Genomic DNA, 25,427 nt, shown 5'->3' on the forward strand with positions numbered 1-25,427 from the left:
TTGGACCTCTGAGGCTTGGGGCAAAGAATGGAAAAATTATTTACAAAAGCTTGAAAATATTTAATCACTAAAGGCAGGGGGCAACTGTGTTTTAATTAGCAGTTCCTCAGGCCATTGGCTGGCTGGACGCTTTCTCAAACAACCACACAAATGCACTGAATAGCTGTTTGCCAGCCTTAGGGTCAGGCCTGAGATGAAACAGATAAGATAATTGGCTCTAATGAAATCCAGAAGGCCTTGGCTTTCTTGTTTGAGCTTGGATTTGAAAAGTGCGTGTGGAAGTGAGGCTTAATTCAAACCAGTCCTGAACTAGGCCAGTTTTTCAGTGACTTTGATATTGTTTGAAGTTCTGAAAGTGTTCGCCACACCACTAGCCTGCTGGGCTGGGCCTCCCCGGTCACCTTAATTACTGAGCTTTATTGCTGACTTTACTACACAGGAAAGGAGCCATTATATGTTCCATCAACATCAGCTCTCCTCAGATTGGAGGAAAGGGCAGGGTGAAAGGCCACTGTAGGAAGGCAAAAATTTCACTTTGAGGTAGTCAGATCATTTACCCGTGTTAAATTTCACTGTGCTATGTGTGTACATTCCACACAACACAGAAGCCCAATTTCCATTTTTTTTTTATTTTTTTTTTTTAGCAAGTGATTACTTTTCAAAACATTTTGTTTGTGTCTGATTAGCAGAAGGGGACATTTACTCTTGGAGGTGGAAAGAAGGCAAATTGTAACAAACGCCTAATTAATCATCACAGGGAAAGAAATCTAGTTAAAATCTGTAATAAAGAGAAATTGTTCTTAATGCTTCTTTGAAGTGGGAATAAGTGAGGAAACCCCTATGGTGTGTTTGCAGACCTGACACCCTACAGAACTGACTCCTTACAGCCAGTCTGATATCTTGAGGGCAACTTGTAACATGCTCTCCAAAAACAGAAAGACTCCTGTGAAATACTGTAAAGGCAAGCAACAATTGAGGTATTTTAGCAATTTTAGTTGTGAATTATTCTCTCACAATAATTACTTTCAGAATTTGGCCCTAATATCTTAGGTGCTCCAGCTGGTGGTGCTGCTGGAAAAAAAAGCAGCTGAACTTGTGTGCATGAATGGGTTTTCAGATTTAGACCTCTATAGCACAAGAAACGTCTCTTAGGCTTCAGTATCCATGTCTGGGGCCTCTGAGGTCCCTGGGAAGACTGCTGTCAGGAAACCTGTGACAGATCCTGCAAATGCTTAGATGTGTGGCTGAATATATTTACGTGTTAACTCATTATTAAGTCAATAAGGCTACTAGCCTGAATAAAGTTACACGTGTGCATTTATGTTTGCTGGATTGGGCCTCCCAAGACTAATAAAAGCATATAATATTGACTGATTCAGGGCAGATCCCATATTACTAACACTAGCACATAATAAAAGAAATATTGATGAATATTACTTTCTAGTGGGACCGAAACTGTGAAGTTCTGATCAAGATGCACAAACATTTTTTCCATGAGTCAAGAAACAAGTTAGAAAGGACTGAAAAATCAGTTCTATTGCTGTCTACTCAGTGAGCATTTTATATTTATTTCCTTTGTGTGTTTGGTGTTGTCTTGGGGTGTTTTCTTTTTGTTTGTTTCATTTATTTTTGTTTTTCTTAAAAGCTTGAAAATGTCTTGTGTTCCTTTACAAAAATTAGCACTGTCACAAAGATACATTCTGCAAAGTATTCAGCCCTTTCCTTAAGGCAACTCTATTCCACAAAGAAGGTTCTGTAACTCAAGGTAGTTCCACCTTATGTTATTTTAGAAATAATGTTACAATACAAATTTTATTTGATTTGAAGATTTTTTAAAACAAAGGATTCTTGTTTAAGAAGCCTGAAGGTTTCATATTTTTTCTTCCCTTTCATATGACCTGTCATTTTAACATGTTCTATGTTAGTATAATGGCATATTGGTTATAGGATTTAAAGAGAAGTAGCAGGCTGTACTATTTTTATCAACATTCTGTGAATTTTTAACATGTTAAACTCATAGAGAGCATCACAGGGACCTGGTTTTATCTTGATGGGTATTTTGTTAGCACTAATGAATCTCTCTCTAAGCTGAGAAAATATCTTTTGAAATCATCGTAATTCATTACAATTATCAGAAAACAAACTTTTCCCTTCCAATACAAAAGGTTATTTTGTGAGAAAATAGTGGTGTAGGTGTCATAGTGTGAGAGTTCCTATAAGCAATATTTCCAGATGGGCAGATGTTCTGCTCTTTATTAAACAGAAGATTTTCTTTGCTTTCACTTTTTATAACTAAATAACAAGTCGCAAACTTCCTATGCCATGCTTCCTAAGTGGTAGTTTGGCTATTAATGTTGTAGATTATAATCCTTGTCTGACTGTACTTTCAGCAGCAGTCACATTTTGTAGAGGCTAGCATGATTCAGAGAAGCATATATGATGATATAATAATATCATAATATATTGGAAAAGATTCATTGACTAGGAGAAGTGAGATTATTATCAGTGATTTAATTAATACCTTGCACATATACCTAATGATCTTTTTAATTGAAGGAATAGGATTATAAAATCTACTGGTTTGACTTTTGCACATCTGTCTACAAACTTTATACAGTAAAGTTAGGTGGGTGGTGTAAGTCAAGCAGGGGATGGTGACTGGGGAAAAAATTTCTTGGATCCTTAAAACACTCTTTTCCAAGGTTTCTAACAATGTTTTTAAGGTAATACACCTTACCAATTCCTTGTAAATCTGCAGTTTTATAAAAGGGAGTCTGGCAAAAATATTCATAAAGTATTCATTATCTGATGTAATGGTGTTGTGTTGTGTATTTTCAAAACACTACAGAGACCACACAGCAAATCACTTATTGAGCCAAAAATAAATGTTTGGCTTCATTACTTTATCTTATTCTGTGAAATTCCTGCATCTTTAAAATGACAGATCTAAACAGGTTACCATTAGGTGTCATCTTTCCATGTATCTGTCTGCTCTTCTGTTAAAATTTTCAGGTAGAAAATCCATCTTCTGTTAATTTGAGGGTAGATTTTGATTCTATTTTTCATTATTTTTCCTTTGTATCATTTTAGAATGTGTAAAGAGGTAAATTGAGCCACTTGGGTTCAGTAAGTCACTTTCAAATGCAATGACCATGACATGTTTTGGCAGCACTGCATTCTGTTGTCCATTAAATGGTTTTTACACTCTTTGATAACAAGAGGGTAACTGGAAAACAAATACCATTGAGAACATTTAATTGGATGCTTGGTGCTTTACCTGTTTGTATACTTACAGACTGCTTTCAGGCATCCTTTACCCTCGTAAAGAACAGCGAAATTGTTAATAAGGACATTACATATCTAAAGTATATAAATGTGGCTTTTTGGCTATGACTTGTCATTGCTGCACTCAGTAATGACAGTGGGAATAATTCACTTCAGAGAACATTCACAGAGGTTGACATAGGTAGGTAATTGTTTTGATCAAAGAATTCAACTGGGATACATTCCTCATATCATGGCATATGCCATATTCTCAAAGGTTACTTTTGTGTGATGTGGGAGATAAAAAGGTTGTATTCTTATTTCCATGACTACAATAAACTTGAAAAGAATAAAAGGGAATCGTGGTGAATATCACATAAAACAAAAGGGAGCTAATATGATTTGAACCAAATAATAATTAGAGGAAAAATGGGGACGGCATGCTTCTTTATGGTTGTAGTGTGAAGACTTGCACCTGCTTGTTAATAAGATCAGATTTAGCATGAAAATGAATTTAGCGTAGAAAAATGAAGGTGTACTTTTAACTGCATAGTTTCTCCTAATAGCTCTGTTTCTTTAATTCATATGTGCATTATTCCAAAGTAACGCCAGTGATTGATAGTGCCATAATAAAACACAGGAAAACACACACAAATACAGTGTTTCTTTAAAAAATTAAAAACCATCCCATTGCATTCTATTTACGATTGTCCTTAAAACACTTTTAGGAGAAGTGAAATTCTATTCTAACTGTAACATGAAGCATTACTTTGAATTTGAAGTCAACACTATGTTAGATGTCTTAAAAAGTAGACTAATGGTTCACACATTTTAATTAAACAAGTAATATTTTATTTAATGGAAACTATTGTGTAACTGAAGTTCTATACTATTTGTGGCATATCAGGTTGCATAAGGATTGTGGAATTAACAAAGTGCTAAGTCTTGCATTGCCCATAGTTCTTATTAATACTACTATTCTTCATAAAATCTAGATAATTATTGTTGCTATTATTACAGTATTAGCTGCCCAGATGAGACTATGATTTTTGCACTGGGAAAGAAGCAATATACAAGCTGTTGAGAAGAAACAGAAGGTTCAGCCTGCTGTGTAGGAACAATCTGTGTTAGTACACTTAAGGAAAATGTGGAAAGCAGCCGTACATTTTCAGATCTTAGTTGAAAAATTTGATTACACAGATGCAATTCAGTTCCTTATGTCCTTTCTGCTTTGAACATGAAGAGAAATTACTTTATATTTGGAAAAAGAAGCTTGAGTTCTTCTGCTGTCTACCCAGGAGATCTGCTCTTCCCCAGTACCTTAAGACTGGATGGAGAACAGTGTTTATGGGAGGCTTTCTAAAATAGTTTCTTTGCTGGAATTTTAGCTTGACTGACTCAGTAATATTGCAGAAGTTGTGATTTTTAGCTTCTTATTTCACACTAGGTTATGTTTAAAAACTAGCATGTGAACATAGATGAATTCAGGGTCAAATTCAGAAATCCAGCCATGTGTCTACAATGTAGGCATTTGCATGTGAGCAGTGTCTCCCACTGTTGGGCTCTGGGTGACAAAGTCAGCTGAATTGAGAGAACAATGGGACTTGCACTTGAGCAGGGATATCCACTGGTTGTTTTAATAGCTTTCTAGACTTCACTGCCTATACCAACTAGGACCTCGATTCAGTTCTTGAAAACATGACAAATCCAGTGCCACTGGATGAAATGCACTGGAGAAGCTGAGGTGTACTGCTGGGGCTAACAGCTGTAGCACAGGATCTCTGTGAGATTGTGCCCTATTGGAGAGTCAGCAGGTAGCTAGGACAGGTAGTTAGATCCCTGCATGCAAAAAAGTTGCTGGATATCTTCATGTAGGTAACTGAACTGAATCCTCTGTCTCCATGAGATATGATGAGGGTTTAGACCCTCAGCTAACATATACACTTCTACTATATATGGTTAGGTGGCTGCATCTGGATTTGAATTCCATCCCTGGTTAAATTTATCTATATTCTAGGTAATGGTTAACCATTATTTCATCCATACATGGTTAGGGATATTGTTTTAAGCCAGTGTTTCAGATTGTGCCTATACTTCCATACCTGCAAAAATAGTGTAGACATGTTCAATCCAGCTTTAAGCTACCTGTGAAATGTCTGAAGAGTTCTCATGAACTACCCATGGTAATTTGTTTGCATCACAATGTCAAAATGTAAATACATTTTATGTCTGTCTCTCAACTAATTTTTCAGTCTGGAGAAAGTTTTAAAGGGGCTAATATACTGATATAAATTACCTTTTCTTAGCAATATGAAATAGCCTGTACAAAGCAAAGTCCCTGTGGCGAAAGCTTTTCACTATCTATGCTGACTCATTTTAAAGCTACACCTTTGCCTCTTGCTGCGGCATGCATTGTAGTCATATCCCTAGGCAAAGTATCTACTTCAGTTTATTGATGAAGTGGGAGGTTTGCCACTTTAGTTATACACCTTATCTTCTATCCTTGTACTGTACCTTCTTTCGCCAATATTGTTGGCTGCACTTAGACCAAAATACATGAGAATGAGAACCTAGAATGAGGTTGTATTCTAGTCAGATTGTACTGTATACTCCTGAAGGGACTATGTCTCAACATTGACCCTTTCCAGAAATTTAGAGCTGATAATATTTATGAGACTTCAGAGCAGATGAAACATTGGCTAAAGATCTTTTAAATGGCTGAATTTCAACAAACTCCCTAAGGAGCTGAGATGGAGATCATTTCAGACCTGTCAGATGAAGATCATGCCTCAACTGTACTTCATTGCACATAAAAAATGAGACCTCTCCACTAGATTTAAGAGCCTGTGGTATTGTGATCTGTGTGAAATATTAAAGGAATTCATCTGGGATTTTACTGTGTATATGAAATAAGCTTGTGTCACTAACAAAGGTAGAAATAGTCACATAAATGTGATGGTTTCTGTAATTGATCTTTTCTAAAAGTATCTCCATCTTGACAGGGAGCATCTTTTTAGTGTGATTTATTTTGTAATGCAGTACACTCTGGTGGCTGCCTTCCAAAAATGCTGTCTTGAATATCTGCTTATAAACAGAGGAGCTCCAAATCACTCAGGTTCATGACTCTATGATTTTCATTGAAAGATAAATACTACTTGGGCTGTGGCATAGATGCCAGCTCTCAGGATAGAGACTCTCTGAAAGTTTGAAGGACTGGTTACCTCTTTCAGTAGCAATGCTTACTCTGTCAGGGGTGTCCACTTTAGCACCTCAGCTTTAAAAATTTTTGTCTTTAAAAAAGTATGTTACATCATGGAGTAGCACTGCTGCTTTTATTTGATAAAATCCAAATCAGCCAACTTCTTCTGTCACTTGCCTTTTTGCCATTAAGTAGAGAACAGTATTGTCACAGAGGGACAATCCTTTCTCCAGTATGTTTCAAACCTTTCACAGTTTTCAGGATCATGGAAAAGAGATAGGCACTCTGTAATGAAGGCAACATTCAAGCTACCTTGCTAAAATGCATCTGTAAACTCTGGAAAGTTGTAGAAGTCTCTGGAGTTTCCAGAAGTTTCCTCCACAGCAGGGCACTTAGTTTGTACTGATTTTTCTCCTTCACTGACCCTGAGAAGAGCAAGAACCTTACTATTTGTCCCTCCTTTGGGGGAGTACTTGAAAATATTCCCTTTGACAGCATGAGGAGAAGGGCAGAGTTTGAGGAATGAAAACTTTGACTGATAACAGACCTATGCTGGCACAAGAGCAGAGATGGTAAGTCCCAGAAGATAAATAGGGCTTTCCTACCTCCTGGAGGAGGTGCCTTTTACTGTGAATGGAAGCTGTCCTAGGGAAAAGGGACACATGGCACAGCTGGACTTCACTGAAGCTGATAGTTCTTGAGTGTTTCCTAAGCCTGAGACACAAAAACGTGTAGGTAATTCTGTGAATTACTCACCAATGCACCCTTTAAGAAATGGACCTGATTCTGAGGTTATGACCTTAGATAAGTCCCTTTGGAACTGCATCTTCAGACTTCTGTTACAGGGGACTGCAAAGGAGAGTTCACAAGGTAAAGTGCACAAACATGATAATCTGGTGAAGGCCCCAGGAATGAGACCATATGCACAGTTCTGGAAGGTCAGTGCTTTACAGTCTTGAACATTTGTGAAGAGTTGTTCTTTATTAAGAAAAAAAAATAATAGTTTCAAGCTGGAAGTTTCTGACTGAATCCAGTTTAGGGATTAATGATTACCTCTGGTCATCAATGGCTAGATTGTGGCTTTAGAACAGCGTTCTGTTACCTTAGACAACATTCAGAAAAGTAACATGGTTAGGCCAGTGAAGACATCCAGGACTGTTTTAAAAAATAAATTTTAAAAAGAAGTTAAAGTATGTATGTCAGAAAAAGAAGTTAAAGTGGTCAGCATCTCTCAGAATGGAGCTCTCTGGTCTCATGCATTCTCCACCTTTGTGAGACAGTTGGGAAATAAAGGGGAAAACAGACTGGACTAATAGTAATGAGCAAGCAGTTGAGAGAAAACAGAGTAGAAAGAGAATGTAGATGAGACAGAGTAGAGGAAAAGATGAGAGAAAACAGATGGAAGCCAAAAAGCCAATGAAGTGAGAAAGACAAGACTATAACGATTTACACAAGACATGGTGGAACTAGTCTGGATAAAATAAGAACAAACAAACAAAAAAAAAGAAACTTCTACCTTCAGTCCAACTTCAGAATAAAACAAATCTTTAACAGGATTTTTAAAAGGTTAAGGCAAAACTTTGTGAATCTTTTCATCCTGGAATTAGAAACAGATTCTGAGCAGGATATTCTGATAGTATTGGTGACCTTGCATAGATGAGATTGAAATAGACATCAAAACATTTATATGTTTATGCGAGCCAAACTTCAAACCTTGAGGTCTATACTTTGCGAATATATACTTCCTTTCAAAGCTGTACAGAGCCTAGAATTAAATGCATGGATAACAAGATGAACAAAATCTGTGGTTTTTACATATGTCCTAGAACACCTTTTTTTCTCACATTAGCCTTGTCTAATAACAATCTTCATTCCTTTAATAATAAATCATTGTTTATATTTATATGTAATTGTGAATTAGAAAAATTCTAAATAATTTTTTTAACTTACAGAAGGAGAATATAGGAAATGTTAAAGAGCACACAAGTTTGAAGGAGCTGTGTATTTGACTTCATTTGCAGTTAGAAATAGAGCCAAATTGGAAGATGCGTATACACCTCGTAGCCGTTGAAAAAATACGTGCTTTTTCAATTTTAAATGCTTTTTATGTGTACAGTATCTGCATGAATTATAGAAATACTTAGTATTCTAGAAAACTGCAATACCTTCTTTATGCCATTCTTGAGCTGTATTCACCAATAGTTAGCAATCCTGCTAGAAGTTCTTCTTAGATTACAAGCTAGAGTACTTCTTATTTGTTGGTTTAGTCACTGTGTTTTTTATTTTAGGGTTTTTTTTCCCCATGATCAGGCCAGAGTTCTCCTTTGGTGATTCAATGGAATTTAAAGATAATTGAGTAGAGCCAGAGGGAAGATGAAACTATCAGCCTTGGCAGGATCAGGTTATTTTTAAATACTCTTTGCTCTTTGATACTCCTCAACTCAATCATTGATTTTTTTGGTGAAGAAAACAGTGCAATGAGGTGGTGGGAAAGGCAGCTTGCTTTGTGTCATAGCAGGCAAGACTTTACTGGTTCTCGTTCCGCATCAAGTCTTCAAAGAGAGCTGTTTCTTTGCTGGCTAGGTTTCCACTTGGACTGACAGGTTGTCAGGATTCCCAGTGTCAGATAATCAATTTCTGCTTGCGAATGAAATTAAATTTCAAGTTTTACAATTAAAAGCCCAAATATTTACTAGAATTCAAAATAAAACTAATAATTTATTAACAATTTAAAGGCTATGACATGAAATTGAAAATTATATTTGTGCTACTGAAATGTCTTTTTAAAGCTATAGTGCATAAATAATACAAAAATATGCAAATAATTTATTTGGTACTAGGTAAGAAAATTTGTTGCAAACTACTTGATTAGCAATGTCTCTCAAGTTCGCAGAGCTGGATAAAAAAAGAGATACATGAATTGCCTAATGAGTAAGAAGAAAAACATCAAATTTGAGATATTATTTGATTAATGTTATGAATTCACAAAAATCAGAAATTGTTGATGTTAGGACTGAAAAATCAAAATCAACTTAGATGATTATGTATACAGCCCTTTTGTAGTTATCCTTAAGATTATACTAATTTAGGGGTCTGTTTTTTCTTCCAAAGACTGAACTATCTTACAGAAAACCAGTACAAACATTACAGGTATAATAAGTAATTCATAAGTAATTTTTTCCTTAGCTATTCATGCTGAAGGTCTGACAAATTCCTTTTGCATAGGTTCCAAGAGTCTTCTAAACTTTCTTGAAGGGCCCACAACTTAAAAATCTTTTGGATCACCTCCCATGTATTAGCCATGATAAAACCTTCCTCTTATCCACCGTAATTGCAAAACCTGCTATGATACGTCTGGCAATTTTACATTGGAAGAATAATTTTAATGAATAGTAGATGGTAAGAGTGTGCCAAATATCTCAGCTGGTCTAAAATTCCTTGATTTTAAATATAGGTGGCAACTGGAATTGAAGAACTCACAGCAAAAAGATCTTTGCAGAGTTTTGGGGACTGTTGGTAATCCAAAGATTACCAGGAAAAGTGCTGCTTTTTAACTAGTCCTTTGCACATTTACAAGTTCTGGTGGCAATTTTAAATATGGAATTTAAAATTACAAAAAGATTTCATAAATAAATACTAACTTTTGCAGTAAGCACACTGAAGCAGATTACAGTCAAATCCTTAGAAGAGAAATTATTATGAACTAACTCCTGAAGGGGTCTGTGAAATACTTGGAAAATGAATGTTTTAACAAATATATTTTGGCTTTAGTAAAAATTCAAGTTTTTGGACAAACTGAAGAATTTTAATTACATGCTACCTAGATACTATGTCATCCAGATATCAAATCTGGAAGAATAACATTTTTTATTTTTTTTATGAAGATGATTTGAATGTACAATAGAGTTACATTTATTGCAGTATTTTCTGAAACATTGCAATTATTTTAATGATGTATCCAATCCAGTTCTCTATGTTATCTTGACTGTCATTCTGAGAGATAACTGCAACAAAAAAAAGCTGGAAGTGGAGATCATGCTTAGGGATGTTTTTTTTTGCTAGTTTCAACATTGTAAATTGAGACAGACATTGAAAAAGGAACTATGTGGTTCAGTTCATTCTTACATTTTCTTGAAATTATAATCTATCTCAGTTACCAAGGCAACTGACTGCATGAGGATGGCCCAGCCAATAATGGGAAACAGCTTTCTCTTTTATTACTGTAACATATGGTAGAAAAAGTCTTTTTTGTTTCATGCTGTTGAGGAGACTATCCAATTTATCACTCCAAATAGGATCCAAAAATGATTAAAAGAGGTGTGAGCACTGAAGTTTTGTAAGAGAAATGCAGAAACATAAACTCATGTGGGAAACGCAAATTCAGAAATTTCAATTTTAGATGTTCTTCAGTTAAATCCCAAACTTCACCTTGATTTTTCCTCTGACATTCAGGGGTTCTGGCAACATGAAGAGTTGGTGCAAGTGATTGTATTGGCAAATGATTAGCATTGTATTAGTATGACTCTCTTGGGTGAGTGGAATTGCCTCTTAGCTGTAAAATGTCTCGCACAAATGAAGGGCTTCTTCCATGTGTACCACTGAAAGAGTTACGATTGATCTAGGACCACAAGACTTTCTACATTTCTTTCACAGATATCAAATAAAATCTATTAGGAGAAATGTTGGCTGTATGAAGTCAGTGAAAGCTTAAAGAAATATTAAATCACATCACGCGATATCTGCATTTTTGTGTTTTGTTTCTTGGGCTGAGATTTCAAGTGCTCTGCTGTTCACTATTCCTTCCTTGTTCACAAAAAAAAAAAAAAAAAAAGGCAAAAGCAAAAACAGAAAAACCAAACTGTGAAACATTTGTGCAGAAGTCATGTTATTCTTGAATTCTGTGCTGTTGTCTTCAATAATTTTTCAGAGGTCTTTATTTTTTCCTTTTCTTCTCATTACAGATGTTCTTAAGAAAAACTTTTTTTCCCTTATTTTAGGTGTGATTGGGAATATATATCCTTTATATTATTATTTGACTTTTCTGAAGCTGATACAATATCTTCTGACCATCTTCAGTTTTGTTTCAAATATTGTGTTGATGAAGATTTCTTTGCAATTTTTTATGCTTCATTTGTTAAAAATTCCTTTTTGTGACATTGATTCCTTTGTATTTTAAGTTCCTTCTTAAATGAAAATGCTTCCCTTTGACTTTCAGGTATAAAACTCTATTTTTTATTTCATATTACTGAAATGAAAATCAAAATTCTTATTGTCCTCAGCATGTCATATTTGGCTTCATATTTCCCTAAACATTAGTTTTGTCCAGCACCTTCTTTGACTTCACTCTTTAAGTTACAACTCTCTTGCAGGAGAGTTTTTCATATTTTTAAGCAGTAGCCTGCCTGATATTGTCCAATACCCTAAACAAGTCTGGTACTTTTCTTTGTGAGTTCAGTACTTCTAGTCACATTCAATTCAGTTAGTTTGCGATTGCTGACGTCCAATTTTGCCTGCCTTTGGAATCTATCATTTCCTCTATTTTATTGAGAAAAATGAGTGTAAGGGAAGATAGGGGATAGGATAATATAAAAGAGAAGGATTCCTCCAAACTACCCATAGCCAACACCAGATCACATTTCTAACCAAACAGTAGCTGAAACTGCACCAGAAAAAGTTGTAGTTTCTAACACTATGTAGTACCTAGGGATTAGTGCTTTAGTGTGAGAGTTCCCCCTGCTCCCACATATAACTTCTCTCTCTATGAGAATTTTGCAGGGGGTGTGGGAAGTGCAGAGACTGAAAAGTGCTTTTCTGGGTTACCTTACATTATCTGTAAATATTTCCTGTAAACCCCCACTAAAATTATATCAGTGTGGGTTCCATTAAGTGGCATTCAATTTAGGTAAAGTGAGCAGACTTGATGTTTTTGTACTGTATAAAACCTCATTAGATGAGAGATGCTGTATTTTTGGCTAGCAGAATGAAGCCCAGCTGGTCTGTTTAAATACATACTGGAGCAATGGGATTGTCTAAAGTGTCCCCAGTTCCAATGGCAAAGTTTTATCAAGCATGAGACAAACAGACCTGTGTTTGCTAATACAGAAGTGCTGGATACTTTTGCTGCTTGTAGCTTCAAGATCTTCCTGCTTGGGATCAGAGACACTTCCTGTTGGTTAATTTGGTTTAGGTGTAAGAAAATATATGTATGTTTCTTTTCTACCAGTGTATGTTGTTCCTCAGCAAAAAGCAAGAGGAAGTGACATATGTTTGTATCTTCCCTTTCAAAGAATATCTTGTAAGAGCTGAAAAGATTAGCCATATGAATGATTTTCTGAATAGCATTAGTCCAAAGGAATAGTGACAATATGATATATAATAAAAAAACAGTGGCCATCTAGAAACTTTTCTGTTTAATGACAAGCCAGGAAAGCACATACACAGAGAAAATACTTTTAGAAGCAAATGAGCATATGGAAAGAAATACAAGATAAAGAAAGAAACCGCTTGCAAAAAAGCATATAGAGAGACCTCTGAGAAAAATTTAAGACAACTTCATGTAATTTGTAGTCACAACCATATTGATGAATACAGCATGTGAAAAATCATGTTTTTGCAAATAGCCATGACCCTGATGAATAATTTAATTTCTAGAAAATGTTTATTTTCATTTAAAAAGAAAGAAAAATATCCCCTTTTAGGCAAAATGGACTTCTAAATTTAGCAAATTTTGTGGTAAAAGTATTTTTTCCCAGTGATTTCTGTATCTTTTATCCGCTCAACCTATTCCTCCCATGAAAAATGCAGCACCTCCAGTTCATCTCCCCAGGCATTTTTTAATAAGATTTACCCCTCCTCTTCCCACATCTCACTTTTGCAAGAACTGAAAACTATTTAAAACTTCTCTAGTAATAACTTCAGTGGTGACATAAGCAGATTATTGACATTGCAAAATGAGCTGTTGTACAATCAATAGCAGTAAATTTTAAGTAGCCTATTTTCTTCGATTACTGCTCTTTGACAGACTGTATGCTATATGCCCAAACTGTAAAGTTTTTTAAAGATTTTTTGTAAAGGAGAAGGGTAAATTTTGGATCTAAAGATAAACTTCATATTCCAGAGTCCTCTTATCTTTTAATATATACAGAACACCACCACTTCTTTCTTTCCTCCAGTTCCACCATTCTTGTGAAGTGTAAATACAATAGGTACTATGTTTCCTTTCTTGTACACTGTTCTTTGATTGCTGAATAGTTTTAAAGGTGTCAAGTATTCTAAAGATATATGGAAGGGTAGAATATGCTCTAAATAATATGCTTTTTTATAGGCATATGAAATTCTTCAGAGAGGAGACCATGCTATCATTTATTTTGTGAACTCTGTAAATGCAATGTGGGAAGTTTTTACCTCTGTATTTGTGATGTTGTATCATAAATACAATACATTTGTCTTCTTAGGAGCAATCTTATTACTTCTACATAATAAGATTTACTGGGAGCAGTGAACTGTTTTAGTAGTAGTATTAGTTTATTATGTTAACATTTTAGGCCAAGTCCACTGAATTGTATGATAAAATGCTGCTGAAAGAAATTATTTAGTAGAAAGGCAAAACTGTTGTTTTCTTGTTGAAAACACTATAGTGGCTTGATAGAAATATAATTTGTTTTCTAAGCAGCCATGCAAATTTTGAAACAGTAAACTTAAAATACCCTCAAGTGTGGTTATTATATTTATGTAAGAAACGTTTCTAAAGGTTTACTTTTCTTTTTTTTTGTTCCATAAAATAAATTAATAAGAAATTTGCACCAAATTAATTTTTCTGATAGGAACATGTTACACCATGAAAGCTAAATGTATCTTAAATAATACTTAAGGGTAAAATTTGGCAGTGTATATGCATGTGTCAGTACCGTTTCCCGTACATGTTAGAATGGCTTTGATAGAAAAATAATTGACTTAAAATGGTGGGATTCCATATTTATTGCCTTTTACTTTCTCAGTGCTAGTGATACTATTTTAAGTCATGTTGTGTTTTATTTTAAGTGCCATCTTTCCAAATTAAACCTCTATTTCCTCCTTCTCATATATCATCTTCATTTGTATAGCTCTTGAAAGCCACATCAGTCCTTCAGCTACCAGCTGGAATTTAGCAGATAAGGTTTATTTATGTTGCATAAGATGACATAGTACCAACCAGCTTTATTTAAGAAATAAATAAAAGGTAAGAAGATAGTAAATTTTTATTTCATCATGCCAGTGCTTCCAAAAATAAGATTCTAAAAAGAGGAACTTTGAATAAAAATGCAGATTTTTTTTTTTTTTTACCCAGTCACTTTTCAGGTAAAAGTTTACTGTAGGGAGATACCCTGCCGTTGCATGTGCTGTCTTGGCCTATATTTCCATAGAAGGCCTTATCTTTGCATACTGGACAGCTGGAAGTCTTTGATCCTTGAAAAGTAACCTCTTCTTTCAATGTATAATCATGTAAGAAGTACTTAGACCCGTAGCCTTTGAGCAAGCTTATTTAGCCAATCCCTTTACCTAATACACTGAACTTTGTATTTTACTCATTTCTGAATGAGGATGTGAATGTGAATTTTACATGTGTATATGCGTTTACCCACAGTTCTAGAAACTGGGTAATTTTATTTGATTATGTTATTAATATTTTAATGAATTCTGGAAACCACAAAGTAATATTTTTCTCATACTTTTCCAGTTAACTTTTTCTTATTTTGGTTCTTTTTGTACTAGTTCAGAGGCTCCGATGGAGGCAAGAGTAGAAGAGTCCATATAATTGAAATAACTTTTTAAAATAGTAATAAAAATTGAAGGATCAACACATATTGTAGTCAATATTTCTTATGCTTTTTGAGTGCTTAAGATGTTGCAATTCCAGCTGTAATAGAATTCAGGAAACTTACATGAAGGATGCCAAAATAATTACTCATGTAAAAAGGAACCCACAAATAATAAACTTAGGCTCTGAAAATGTCTTCAAAAACAAACAAAAAAAAACCCCAAAACAACCAACCAACCAAAGCTGTTAGTGCTTGCTAGTGCTTCTAAAATTCTTCATTCAGTGGCGCTCAGATACTCCTACAATTATAATGTTTGAAATTACTAACTTGGGTGCATCCATGGAACTCCTTGACCCTATGTGTAAATTCCAATGAAATGACCATGACTTACAGTAATGAGGATTTTGATTCGATGTGGTACCTTTTGCCCATTGAAGAATAAAAGAAAAATATATTTTGTATCTCCAGAAAGCAAATATGGTAAACATAGAATAAAAGCAAAGACAAGAATACTGACTTTGCTTGTAAAAAAATAGAGGAGAAATAAAATTATTAAAAATATGTTAAAAGAAAACCCATAAAGATAAAAGAAAATATCTAAAAATAAAGTCTATAAAGATAAAGTTTACATAAAAGGTGTAATTTAGAAACTGAAAGATAACTTAGAAACTAAACAGATAAAATCTGCAGAATTTAGGCATACCTTGGAGCATAAGTCCAGGACAAAGCTTATGATCAGATTGCAGTCAGCAAGGAGGTTTAGGGGAGAGTTCTCAGGTTTATCCTTGGTGAGTTTAGGATGATAGTAGAATTGGCAAAAAGAAATGTCATGAAGGTGAACAAAAGTTTTAGTGAGAGACACTAGTATAAATTAATACATAGAAAAAATATTTAACCAGTAGTTGTACAAACATGCTATGTAGCTTTCTGTGAGATAGACATTACTTGATACTGTGTTACGTTAAAACATATGTGCAAACAGCACATAAAAATAATAGATATCATAAGTTCCACATACCTGTTCGGCAATTTTTTAAATACTTTCTGATCTATTCATATCAGGGTGCATTCAAGAACATACTCAAATTTGTATAATTTTAAAGTAGGACAACATAGTGATTGGAGTAATATTTAATTTGCAGGATGTGACACTGAGAAACTGTAGGCAAAGCTACAGCCTTTCAGACAGACTGGGTCTTCATTTGGTGGCAACACCCCCACTCTAATAGCATTAATGCATTTTATATATTCTTGCAAAATACAGGTCTGGTATAACTGGATAAGTAACAGTGCTTTTATAGTGTTTTCTACTAGTTAAAGTAGTGGACTTCTGCATTTGCTTTCGAGGTTTTTCCAGAGGCAACTAAGTAATTTATTTATAAGTCTTTTACCAGCTTTTAGTTTTAGCTGATTCATCTGTGAAGTGGGTACAAGAAATGCTTGCTTTAGAGGACTATGCAATCAGAAACAGCTATGCTGATTTATACCAGCTGAAGATATGAGCCTTTCCGTTTGTTAATGTTCTGAAAGTACTTTCAGATCACTGGATGGAAACACTGGAGTATTTTAGGGAAAGAGCAAATAATTTATGTTACTAAGCCATTCCAATCTGTAGTTTTAGATCAGTGTGGATTTTTGTTTTTTTTCTCTGTTACATAAATTACTGTCCTGGACTGGTATTCCTGCTTGTTTCCTTTCTAAATTACCAACACACCAAAAGAATCATAGCTATTCACACCAGTTTAATTTTCTTTGGAGGTTTCCAGCTCTGTGTGATGGTACTTGCAGAGTTGTTTCTGATTTGGGTACTTCTCTGCAATCTCTTGTGGGAGAATAAATGTTTGGGAGCATCCTAACCATGTGCTTTAAATGTACAAAAATAGAATGGAAGAATAAAAAGAACAGAGTCCCTTGGTAGACTCTCTTTAATGTCTTGCATCTGATGTTCAGATTGGTGGGGTGGGGAGGATCACATGCCTGATGTTTTTCTCTAGGACTGCACCCAACTGGAAGCCATTCCTTGGCTTCCCCACAGAGAGCAGCATACCCAAATGGAACATATTAATTCCTTGGGGAAATCTCCTTAGTGGGACAGAAAGAAATCTTTTCAGCTTCCCAGACGCACGCTCTCTGCTCAGTACCATCAGACTTAAAGGAAGATGCACACTGCCTTGGGCTGGAGGACACAAGTTTCATTGTAAATGCAAGGTTTAGCATGGATAAATAACTCTGTGATCCAGCTGCTCGAGCTTTCAGGCTTTGACATGCTTATTAATGAAAACGTGAGAGAAAAGAAAGAAACAGGCGGGCAGGATGCCCCTGTAATTCTGCTGTCGTTAGGTGAATACAGTATACCAAATATTTATGCTTTTATATGATTCAGGATCACAGGAAATAAATATCTTTTACCTATTTTGTTTTCTTTGGAGGAGTAAGGGAGAGTGAGACTTACAGTGGAAGAATAAAATGCACTTATATTCTGACAAAAATTTGTCTGAAAAGGATCCTAGCATTAGCTTTTGTTTGCTGATAACCCCTGCAGCCCAACTGGCTTCAAGCAGGCAGCTGATGGCTTGCAGTCCCCAGTTCATATCTGACTGCTGACCTATGGCCAAAAGCCAAATCATATTTCTTACTCATGCTGTGGGTAAGACAAAAACTGTTACTACCTATGTCTGACTGCAGGCTGCCTATGCACCTTTGCAAAGGGTTGCTGATGAGCAGAGTTTTGACCCCTTGCACCATAACAAATCCTGCCAGCTGCAGCCTGATTTCTGAGCATAGGGTTGGTCTGAGGAATTTGGGAAGGCTAACATGAATATCTAGTAGTGTAGGATCAATGCTAGTTGTGTTGTGGATTTAGGGTTTTGTTGGGGGGGGTTGTTTTTGTTTTTTTTTTTAATAAAAGGCATATTTTCTGTTATGATCTGATTCAGAGGATTCTGTTCTTAGACAATTGAGAAGGGATGTGCAATGGTTATGGAGATCCTGAAGAGTCAGTCAATGGATCATTTCTCTTTCTTACACCTTGCTGTGCTACCCAGAGTGTAGATGAGATGGGAAATGAGCAAGAAGCAGGATCTGATGATTCTGTTCTCCCAAGAGACAGTGAAAGGTCAGGAGATGTCCCTGCCTCTCCAACAGTTCTCACTCTCCTGAGGCGGGAGAATCGTGTTTAAGAGGGAGAAGGTGAGCTTCACATGGCTTTTGGGTAAAAAAAGAGATGGAATTTAGTTCTTTGTGTAGGCTTTCTTTACAGCAGCAAACCTCAAAGCATTTTCCTAAAGACAGTTTTTCAGGGATAATAAGGGCACTGAAGCCTGAGAGATGGCAAATGCCAAAAGGTTTTATTTATGTCCTGGTGAAATTTAGTCCATATTTTAAAATGTATGTATATGATTCCTCATGGCACTTCGTAAGACAGGAAAGTATCACTTCTGTGAAGGAATTTACGTGTGCGTTTTGTGCCACAAAGGAGTTACAGCCAAGGCAAGACAAAGGTTAGAAAGGTCTTACCTACACAATGTCCAAAATAAAATGCTATGATGTTTTCCAGACATTAAGTTGCTCTTCTCTGAGCAGAGACCTAATAGTAGTTACTCAAAGAAGGAGCAACCTTAAATGACTGCTGTCTAATGTGGAGAAAGACTGGATTAGAGATTCAAGAACTAAATGACTATATGGTCTTCTGTGCAACAGAGAGATTTATGGCTGTCATCTTTTTGAAAGACCGAGTAGTACTGGCTGCTCTAACCAGGACCACAGACACCCTGAGATCTTTTAAAGGAGTCAAGCTTGCTATGCTGGTAAACAGATTACATATTCCATAATGTCTGAAAAGTCCTTAGAGTTTCTGTTCAGTATTAGATCAAGAACAGTGTAAGATGGATGAGCTCTGGCATTCCAAGTCCCTCAATATTATAGAGGTTGAAAGAGAAATAAACAAAGAGACAGGTATTATGGGCACATAGGTTACTTCTGGTATTTAGTATACAGAGTAGCAGCAGTGAAGTTCTGTCATAATTTGTGAGATAGTAGTTTAGCAAAAGTAGGGTGCTATTCTTTTGGTGAAATATAACAGACATTGTACAGTTTTAGAAGAAAAAAAATTCACTCTCAGAAAATCCTTCTTATGTTTTATTTTAGTCATGTAAATTCAGGTCATTCTGAAAGCAGTAACAGAACAGCAAGTTCTAAATGCCACCTCCGGTTATTATCCTTATAGCCTTATTCCTTTAGCTGGGATTCCTAAATATAATTTCAGTAAAGACTTATTGTTGTGGTTTAAGCTCAGTCAGCCACGCAGCCGCTCTCTCACTCCCCCCCCATGCTGTATATGCTACTATTTCCTGTTCAGTACTATTAAAGATGGTGCTAGTAGCTATTCCTAGTGCTTTGTGTCAAAAGACCTTGCTTTCAGTATCTAATAATTTTCCTAACATTTTCCAGTGTAGCTGGTGTTTTTCATGTCAGACATACTTATTTGACAAAAATTTTGAAGAAACTGACTAAACCATTTTTGCTGCTTCTGAGAATGAGATTAAGGGTCAAATGCATTGTTTTGCCCAAGTTATTAAAAAAATGTGCTGACATCTTTATGCTTTGGAGCAAGGTCTTGAAATGTGGTAGAAATGTGGTAGATTTTCCCAATGCTGCAAATTATAAGACTCTTAGAAATCTTATTCTTTGTTAGCCTGGTTAGGTTTGTTAGTGCTCAGCAACTTGAATTTCCACAGCTTCTGTCTGCACTGAACACACTCCATCCTGTTACTCCTGAGCATTTTCTGTGTTATACTCCATGGTGCTGCCACTTTGTTTGACATGAAGAAACAAAAAACAGAGCCTGGCTTGAATTTGAGAAAATGTGAATGGAGAGGAGGAGGGCAAAAGCTCAAGTAGCTAAAGATAGGGAGGGTTCTCTATAGGATCCCTCCTTCTTTCAGTGTATAAGATATATGGTGTTATGAGGGCAGATCAAGATTGGATATCAGCCACAGTCCTCATCACTAATCAGGATCCTTGCCACATGCATTGCAAATGTGGGGAAGTCTGGGAAATATGTGTTGCTTCAGAAAATGAAGATACTCTAATTGAGTATCAGAAGGTATGTACATAAGAAAGATATGGTTACATAGATCTTTATTCCTGATATTGTTCCCTAACTTTGTGGAGATTAACTTGCAAACATGTTCAGTCACTATAGTGTCTAGTGTAATTATTCGTATATGTACTTTGTGTGTTATATAGTTATACATTATGGAACTATAGGAAAAAGGCCTAGAAAAGAAGTAATCTGACCTGCTGCCTCAAGGGCATGTCATGTTTAACCTGTAGCAATCTTGATGGGTATTTGCTTTACATTTTATAAAAAAATCTCAGTCTCTAATTTTATTAAATATTTTATTTGAATGATTATCCAGCCTTACTCTTAAAAACCTTTTTCCAGTGCCTGAACTTCAGCTTTCCTGATGCAACTACTTCATGTCCTATCCACAGTGAATGCAGAACAGGTTATTTCTTTCCTCTTGCAACCACTTACATATTCAGACTTTTATCATGTTTCCTCTCATGTTATGCGAACCAAATAATAATAATTCTATTATTTTATCCAGTTAGGTCCCATCTTTTAGAATTTTATTCCTTCTTTTTGTTCTCCCAAGTTGGTCTAAGTCCTTCTTTAAGTGCAATGCTCAAAACTGGAATCCATACTTCAGAAGAGGCTTACCAATGACATGTAAATATAAAAAGACTATTCCACAAATTTTATCACTTGGTCTGCGGACATTCATGGTGCAATTTCAGTGAAATCACCAGAAAAAATAAAGTTGCCCAAGTCCTTTTTTCCTTATGTAAAAAGATACTCATTGAAATGCTGTATGCATTGGCAAAGACTTTCTAGTTAGTCTGAATTATCCTTTTCTCTGACTTGCAAGTCAAAGTAATAGTTAGGAACATTTTCCTGTATTAAAATTACCTTTGAACAAAATAAAGGTTATAAAACGCAGATGAAAAACTAAAGAAAAACCTAAGGAATTTTTAAAATATTATATATATGCTTGTCTTTCCCCCCAGAAAACCCTTAATCTTTCAACAGAAACATGACTTTTTTAGCCTGAGTAAATAATAAATTAATAAATATTGAACTAAGACAAACAGTTTTACATATGTGCAAATTTGATCTTCTGATTTTGACCAGTGTAGAGCAATTGGGATTTCCCTGAATTAATTTGGAGAAGAATATTCGTTTTCGTATTTGCCTTTTAATGATAGCAATGCCTCTCTGAATTAGCACAGGCATTACAGGCTCAGTGTTTGTCACACTAGTGCAAAAACCATCTTGACACCTTCCCTTGGAAGAGTCAGCCTGAAACAAAGCATCTGCAAGTGCAGAATGCAGGGTTTTATCTTCTCTTTTGCCACATCTTTGATGCCTTGAGTTTGAAAAAGTGAGAACAAAGCAACAAAACATACCCATGGTAGTTTGCCAAGGAAGGGGTTAAAAAAGTGGAATCTTTGACTGTGAAGGGCTGAATTATCTTTCTGACACCAGCAGGGGTTGCTGTCACTAGTTTGTGGTTGTCACATTCCTGTTATGCTTGACCTTGGAAAGGCTTGACAACATAGTCTGGACTTGATTAAGGGAATTTCATGTTTTTCCTTTGCTAGAGTCACCCCCCACCTCGACAAACATTTAAAAATGTTAAGAAGGAAAAAAAAGTTTGGAAAGCAAACATTTTCCCAAAAGAAATTTATAGTTCAAATTTACACCAAGTTCACACTAACTGGAGCAGTCCGGGTTTCCACTCGGGCTTTGAGTGCTCTCTGTAAACCATTAGTCACTTCCCTGGAAGAGGCAGCTTTTTTTTATAGGCAGGAGGATAAAACAGGCACAGATGTGTGTGTAACATTAGAGGCTTTCGCATGTACCTGCATTTGTTTCCCCCTCAATTGTAGAAAAGTAAAAACAGTGACTATAGAAAGAAATTAATTGAAGCCTTGACCTCCATTTGATTTTGGACAGCTACCATGAAGACTGGTTTAATTACAAGAAAATATCTTGTGTTGTGGATTTTTGAGATTGTGGCAATTTATATCATGAAGGTAGAAGTTCTAATTTTTAACAGGTTGGATTTTTTTCACTTTACAGGACTGTGATTATGCCAGCTGCCAATGAGTTTAATCCAGACATTGTCCTGGTGTCAGCAGGATTCGATGCTGTGGAAGGCCACGACCCTCCACTGGGAGGGTACAAAGTCACAGCTAAATGTAGGTATCATCATAATGCATATGTTTTGGTATTTTTTTCTAGTTAGGAGCCTTATTTTAATTTCATCTTACATCCATATTTCTATTTTTTGAGATGATACCCATGTCACTGAGGTCAGGGACTGTCCATTAAGTTAATATGCAGAGATGTCAGTGGGGCTGTAGGTCTCGTCCGGCACATGGACAGGGTGGAAATGAACATGTTAGCATTTCTGGCTCACTCCTTTCTGTTCCTTTTGGCATTTTCATCTTGGCTTTTTAAAGTATTACTTTTCTGGCATTCAAACGGCATTTTAGAGGTTTCATGCTTTTCAATAGGCCCCATTTTCCAAATGCTGGAGTAAGTTATTTCACTTTATATATATGCTGGAGATTTTAGGCTTTGGAGGCCTAAATACAATCTCATATTGCTCTTTTGTTATTGTAATCTTTTCAGCTCAATGGCATTAATCTTGAATTACATCAGTGTTCATGAAGGCCAAAGTTTTCTAAAAGACTACTCTGTTGGGTCTCAACGTTTGTATGTCCTTCTCAGTCTTCCAAAATGTGTGTTCATAGCAAAGATTTAATATGATCTGAAAGACAGGTCTGTTTGAGGTGTCTCGTATGTAGCACTCCAAAGTCACTAGCTGTTACAGAATATTGTGCCCCAATTGATTCTGAGCCTGGGATGTTAAGCAAGGCTGGCTAATGTATTAATGCCCTGTACAGTAATGTGCGCTGTAACATCTCCCTATATAAATTGCTTTCCATGAGACAACACACAGCTTTTCAGGTTAATGCAGTAGTTGCACTAGAAAGAAGCATACTAGCCTGTGTGCATGTTTGAGTATCACTTAGCTATGTATCATGACTTTTAATAAAACACTGTGCATGAAAAGGCCCCTTGTAAGCTGTTTACTAACTGTTTTTTTCCATAAGTATGCTTCCTGGTCAGCGGCACCATTCCATGAGCATATGTGGTACGGACATGAGCTTCCAATGGATACAAATTTGATATTTTGCTGGGATTCATTATATAATTATCTGTATTTAGCAGCTGAGAATGCATGCTACGTATTCCTTAAGCATGTGTGATGCTCCAATAAGATGCTTTGGCATACATGATGTTCTGACATAGCAGCTTCAACAACTTGAGATCTCAATAACATTCTTATTTTTGTCTCAGGTTAGACTAAATTTCACCCTGACAGCAAAGAAAAACTGATTGGTATTGTAATCAGTGTTAATTTTCATTCATGAACCAATTAACTCTTCATAACTTTTTTAGAAACTGAAATCTTAGTACATTTTTTAATATAGAAGGCTGCACATCTACAAGTTAAAGATGTGTCTGTAAGCAAAAAACAGTGATTTATAGTAGGTGGTTCTTGTTTAAATTAAGAGAAAAGTCAAGATAGACCCAGATAATGATCATGCACCTGAGGGATGAATAAAGCTTTTTGTAGAGAGCCAAAGGAATTTATTATTTCCCCAAAACAAGGTTCTCTGCATTCCACTATGCCATTTTAGAGCATAGCATACTATATGTGGTATGTAGAAAAATTAAGTCTATTAAAAAAATTATGTCCAAAGAGAAACTTTCATATTTAAGACTAAAAAAAGATATTCATGCAAATTTGTAATATAATTGGTTTATAATAATTAAAAATTATGCCACAAATAAGTAAATGCAAAGTAAATTATAATCTGTAAACATTCATTCTTCGTAAATCTCTAGCACTTTATGTATGCTTAATACATTGAGTTTTCTGATTTCTATGACCCAGTACAAACTTCACAAATATAACTAGGAAGAGATTGCCATCAAAGGAGATAAGATAGTAACCATGCTGTTAAAGAAAGTTAGGGTGACACTAGATTGTTGATAAGATTGTTGTACTCCTTCAGAGTACAGTCAAAAAGACAAAATTAAAATGTATTAACCGATCAGCATTCTCAAGCCACAAAGTAAAAACCATAACATAAAGGTAACAGATCGAACTAATTACATTCTTCAAGTAACCATATAGCAGGCAAATTACATACACAAAAGATTGCTCTACTAAATCTACACAGTTTGAGAGATTTAAATTATAACCTACTTTAACCCACTATTTTAATTTTTTGCTATATTGACATATAACCTGATTTACTAAAGAGTTGCCATTTCTGACTAGTAAAGAAATACATCAGCAACAAAATAGTTGTATTTATTTTTTCAGCTGATTTTTGAATGCATGGGTCTAACGTGCATGTCAAGATCTCTCACGAGGAGGTGACCTTCAGTTTCTCTAGAAGGCTGTAGGATGGAAGATGGCCAACTAAGATCAGCAATGACAGCAGGGCTAGGAGATGATACTTCACTTGCCTAGTTTATCTCTGGTCCCATTAAATATCAAAATCACTAATGGTCCTTTTCCATTTAAAGGAGGGGCGGTGTTTAAAAATTAAGTTTGGATCATCCTTTTCTTATTGTATTTTTCAAATTACTTTCCCTAAGTATATTTTTTTCTCCAACTGCCTCTGCAATTCATCTTTCTGTTGATATTTTGAGACAAAAAGCTTTCACTAAACTAATGAATATGTAACTTTTACCTGGCCCCATACCAGTTTTTGTTCAATGTAGCCTTGAGAGTGAACATTCCATAGAACATTGATTCCAACCCCAACTTTGAGGATTTCATAGGCACATTTTTCTTTGTGTTGGCTCTTCGTGCTAATCCTTTCTCCCAATGAAGTGCTACCATTTTCAAAAGGTGCTCATGTGTACCTAGGTGCACATACACATCTCGAAACATACACTCAGCCCATGTGCATAACTTTGTGATGGATTTTATATTCTGTTAAGAAGAAGATTGGGCTTCAAAGACTTGAGATGTCTGGTTGCATATGGCAGAACTGGTTACATATGAGAGCCT

The 25,427-nt window shown here is 35.6% G+C and overlaps 1 protein-coding gene across 1 annotated transcript in view; it reads left to right on the plus strand.

Annotated features, from left to right (window-relative positions):
* Nucleotides 1–25,427, plus strand: part of HDAC9 (histone deacetylase 9) — a 457,613-nt gene that overhangs the window by 379,413 nt on the left and 52,773 nt on the right. Inside the window, exon 21 of the mRNA XM_065666283.1 lies at nt 22,409–22,527. Within this exon, the coding sequence (XP_065522355.1) occupies nt 22,409–22,527 (119 nt within the window). The remainder of the gene's footprint in view (nt 1–22,408; nt 22,528–25,427) is intronic.

Source organism: Lathamus discolor, chromosome 2, assembly GCF_037157495.1.
Source record: "Lathamus discolor isolate bLatDis1 chromosome 2, bLatDis1.hap1, whole genome shotgun sequence".
In the NCBI taxonomy this organism is placed as follows: domain Eukaryota; kingdom Metazoa; phylum Chordata; class Aves; order Psittaciformes; family Psittacidae; genus Lathamus; species Lathamus discolor.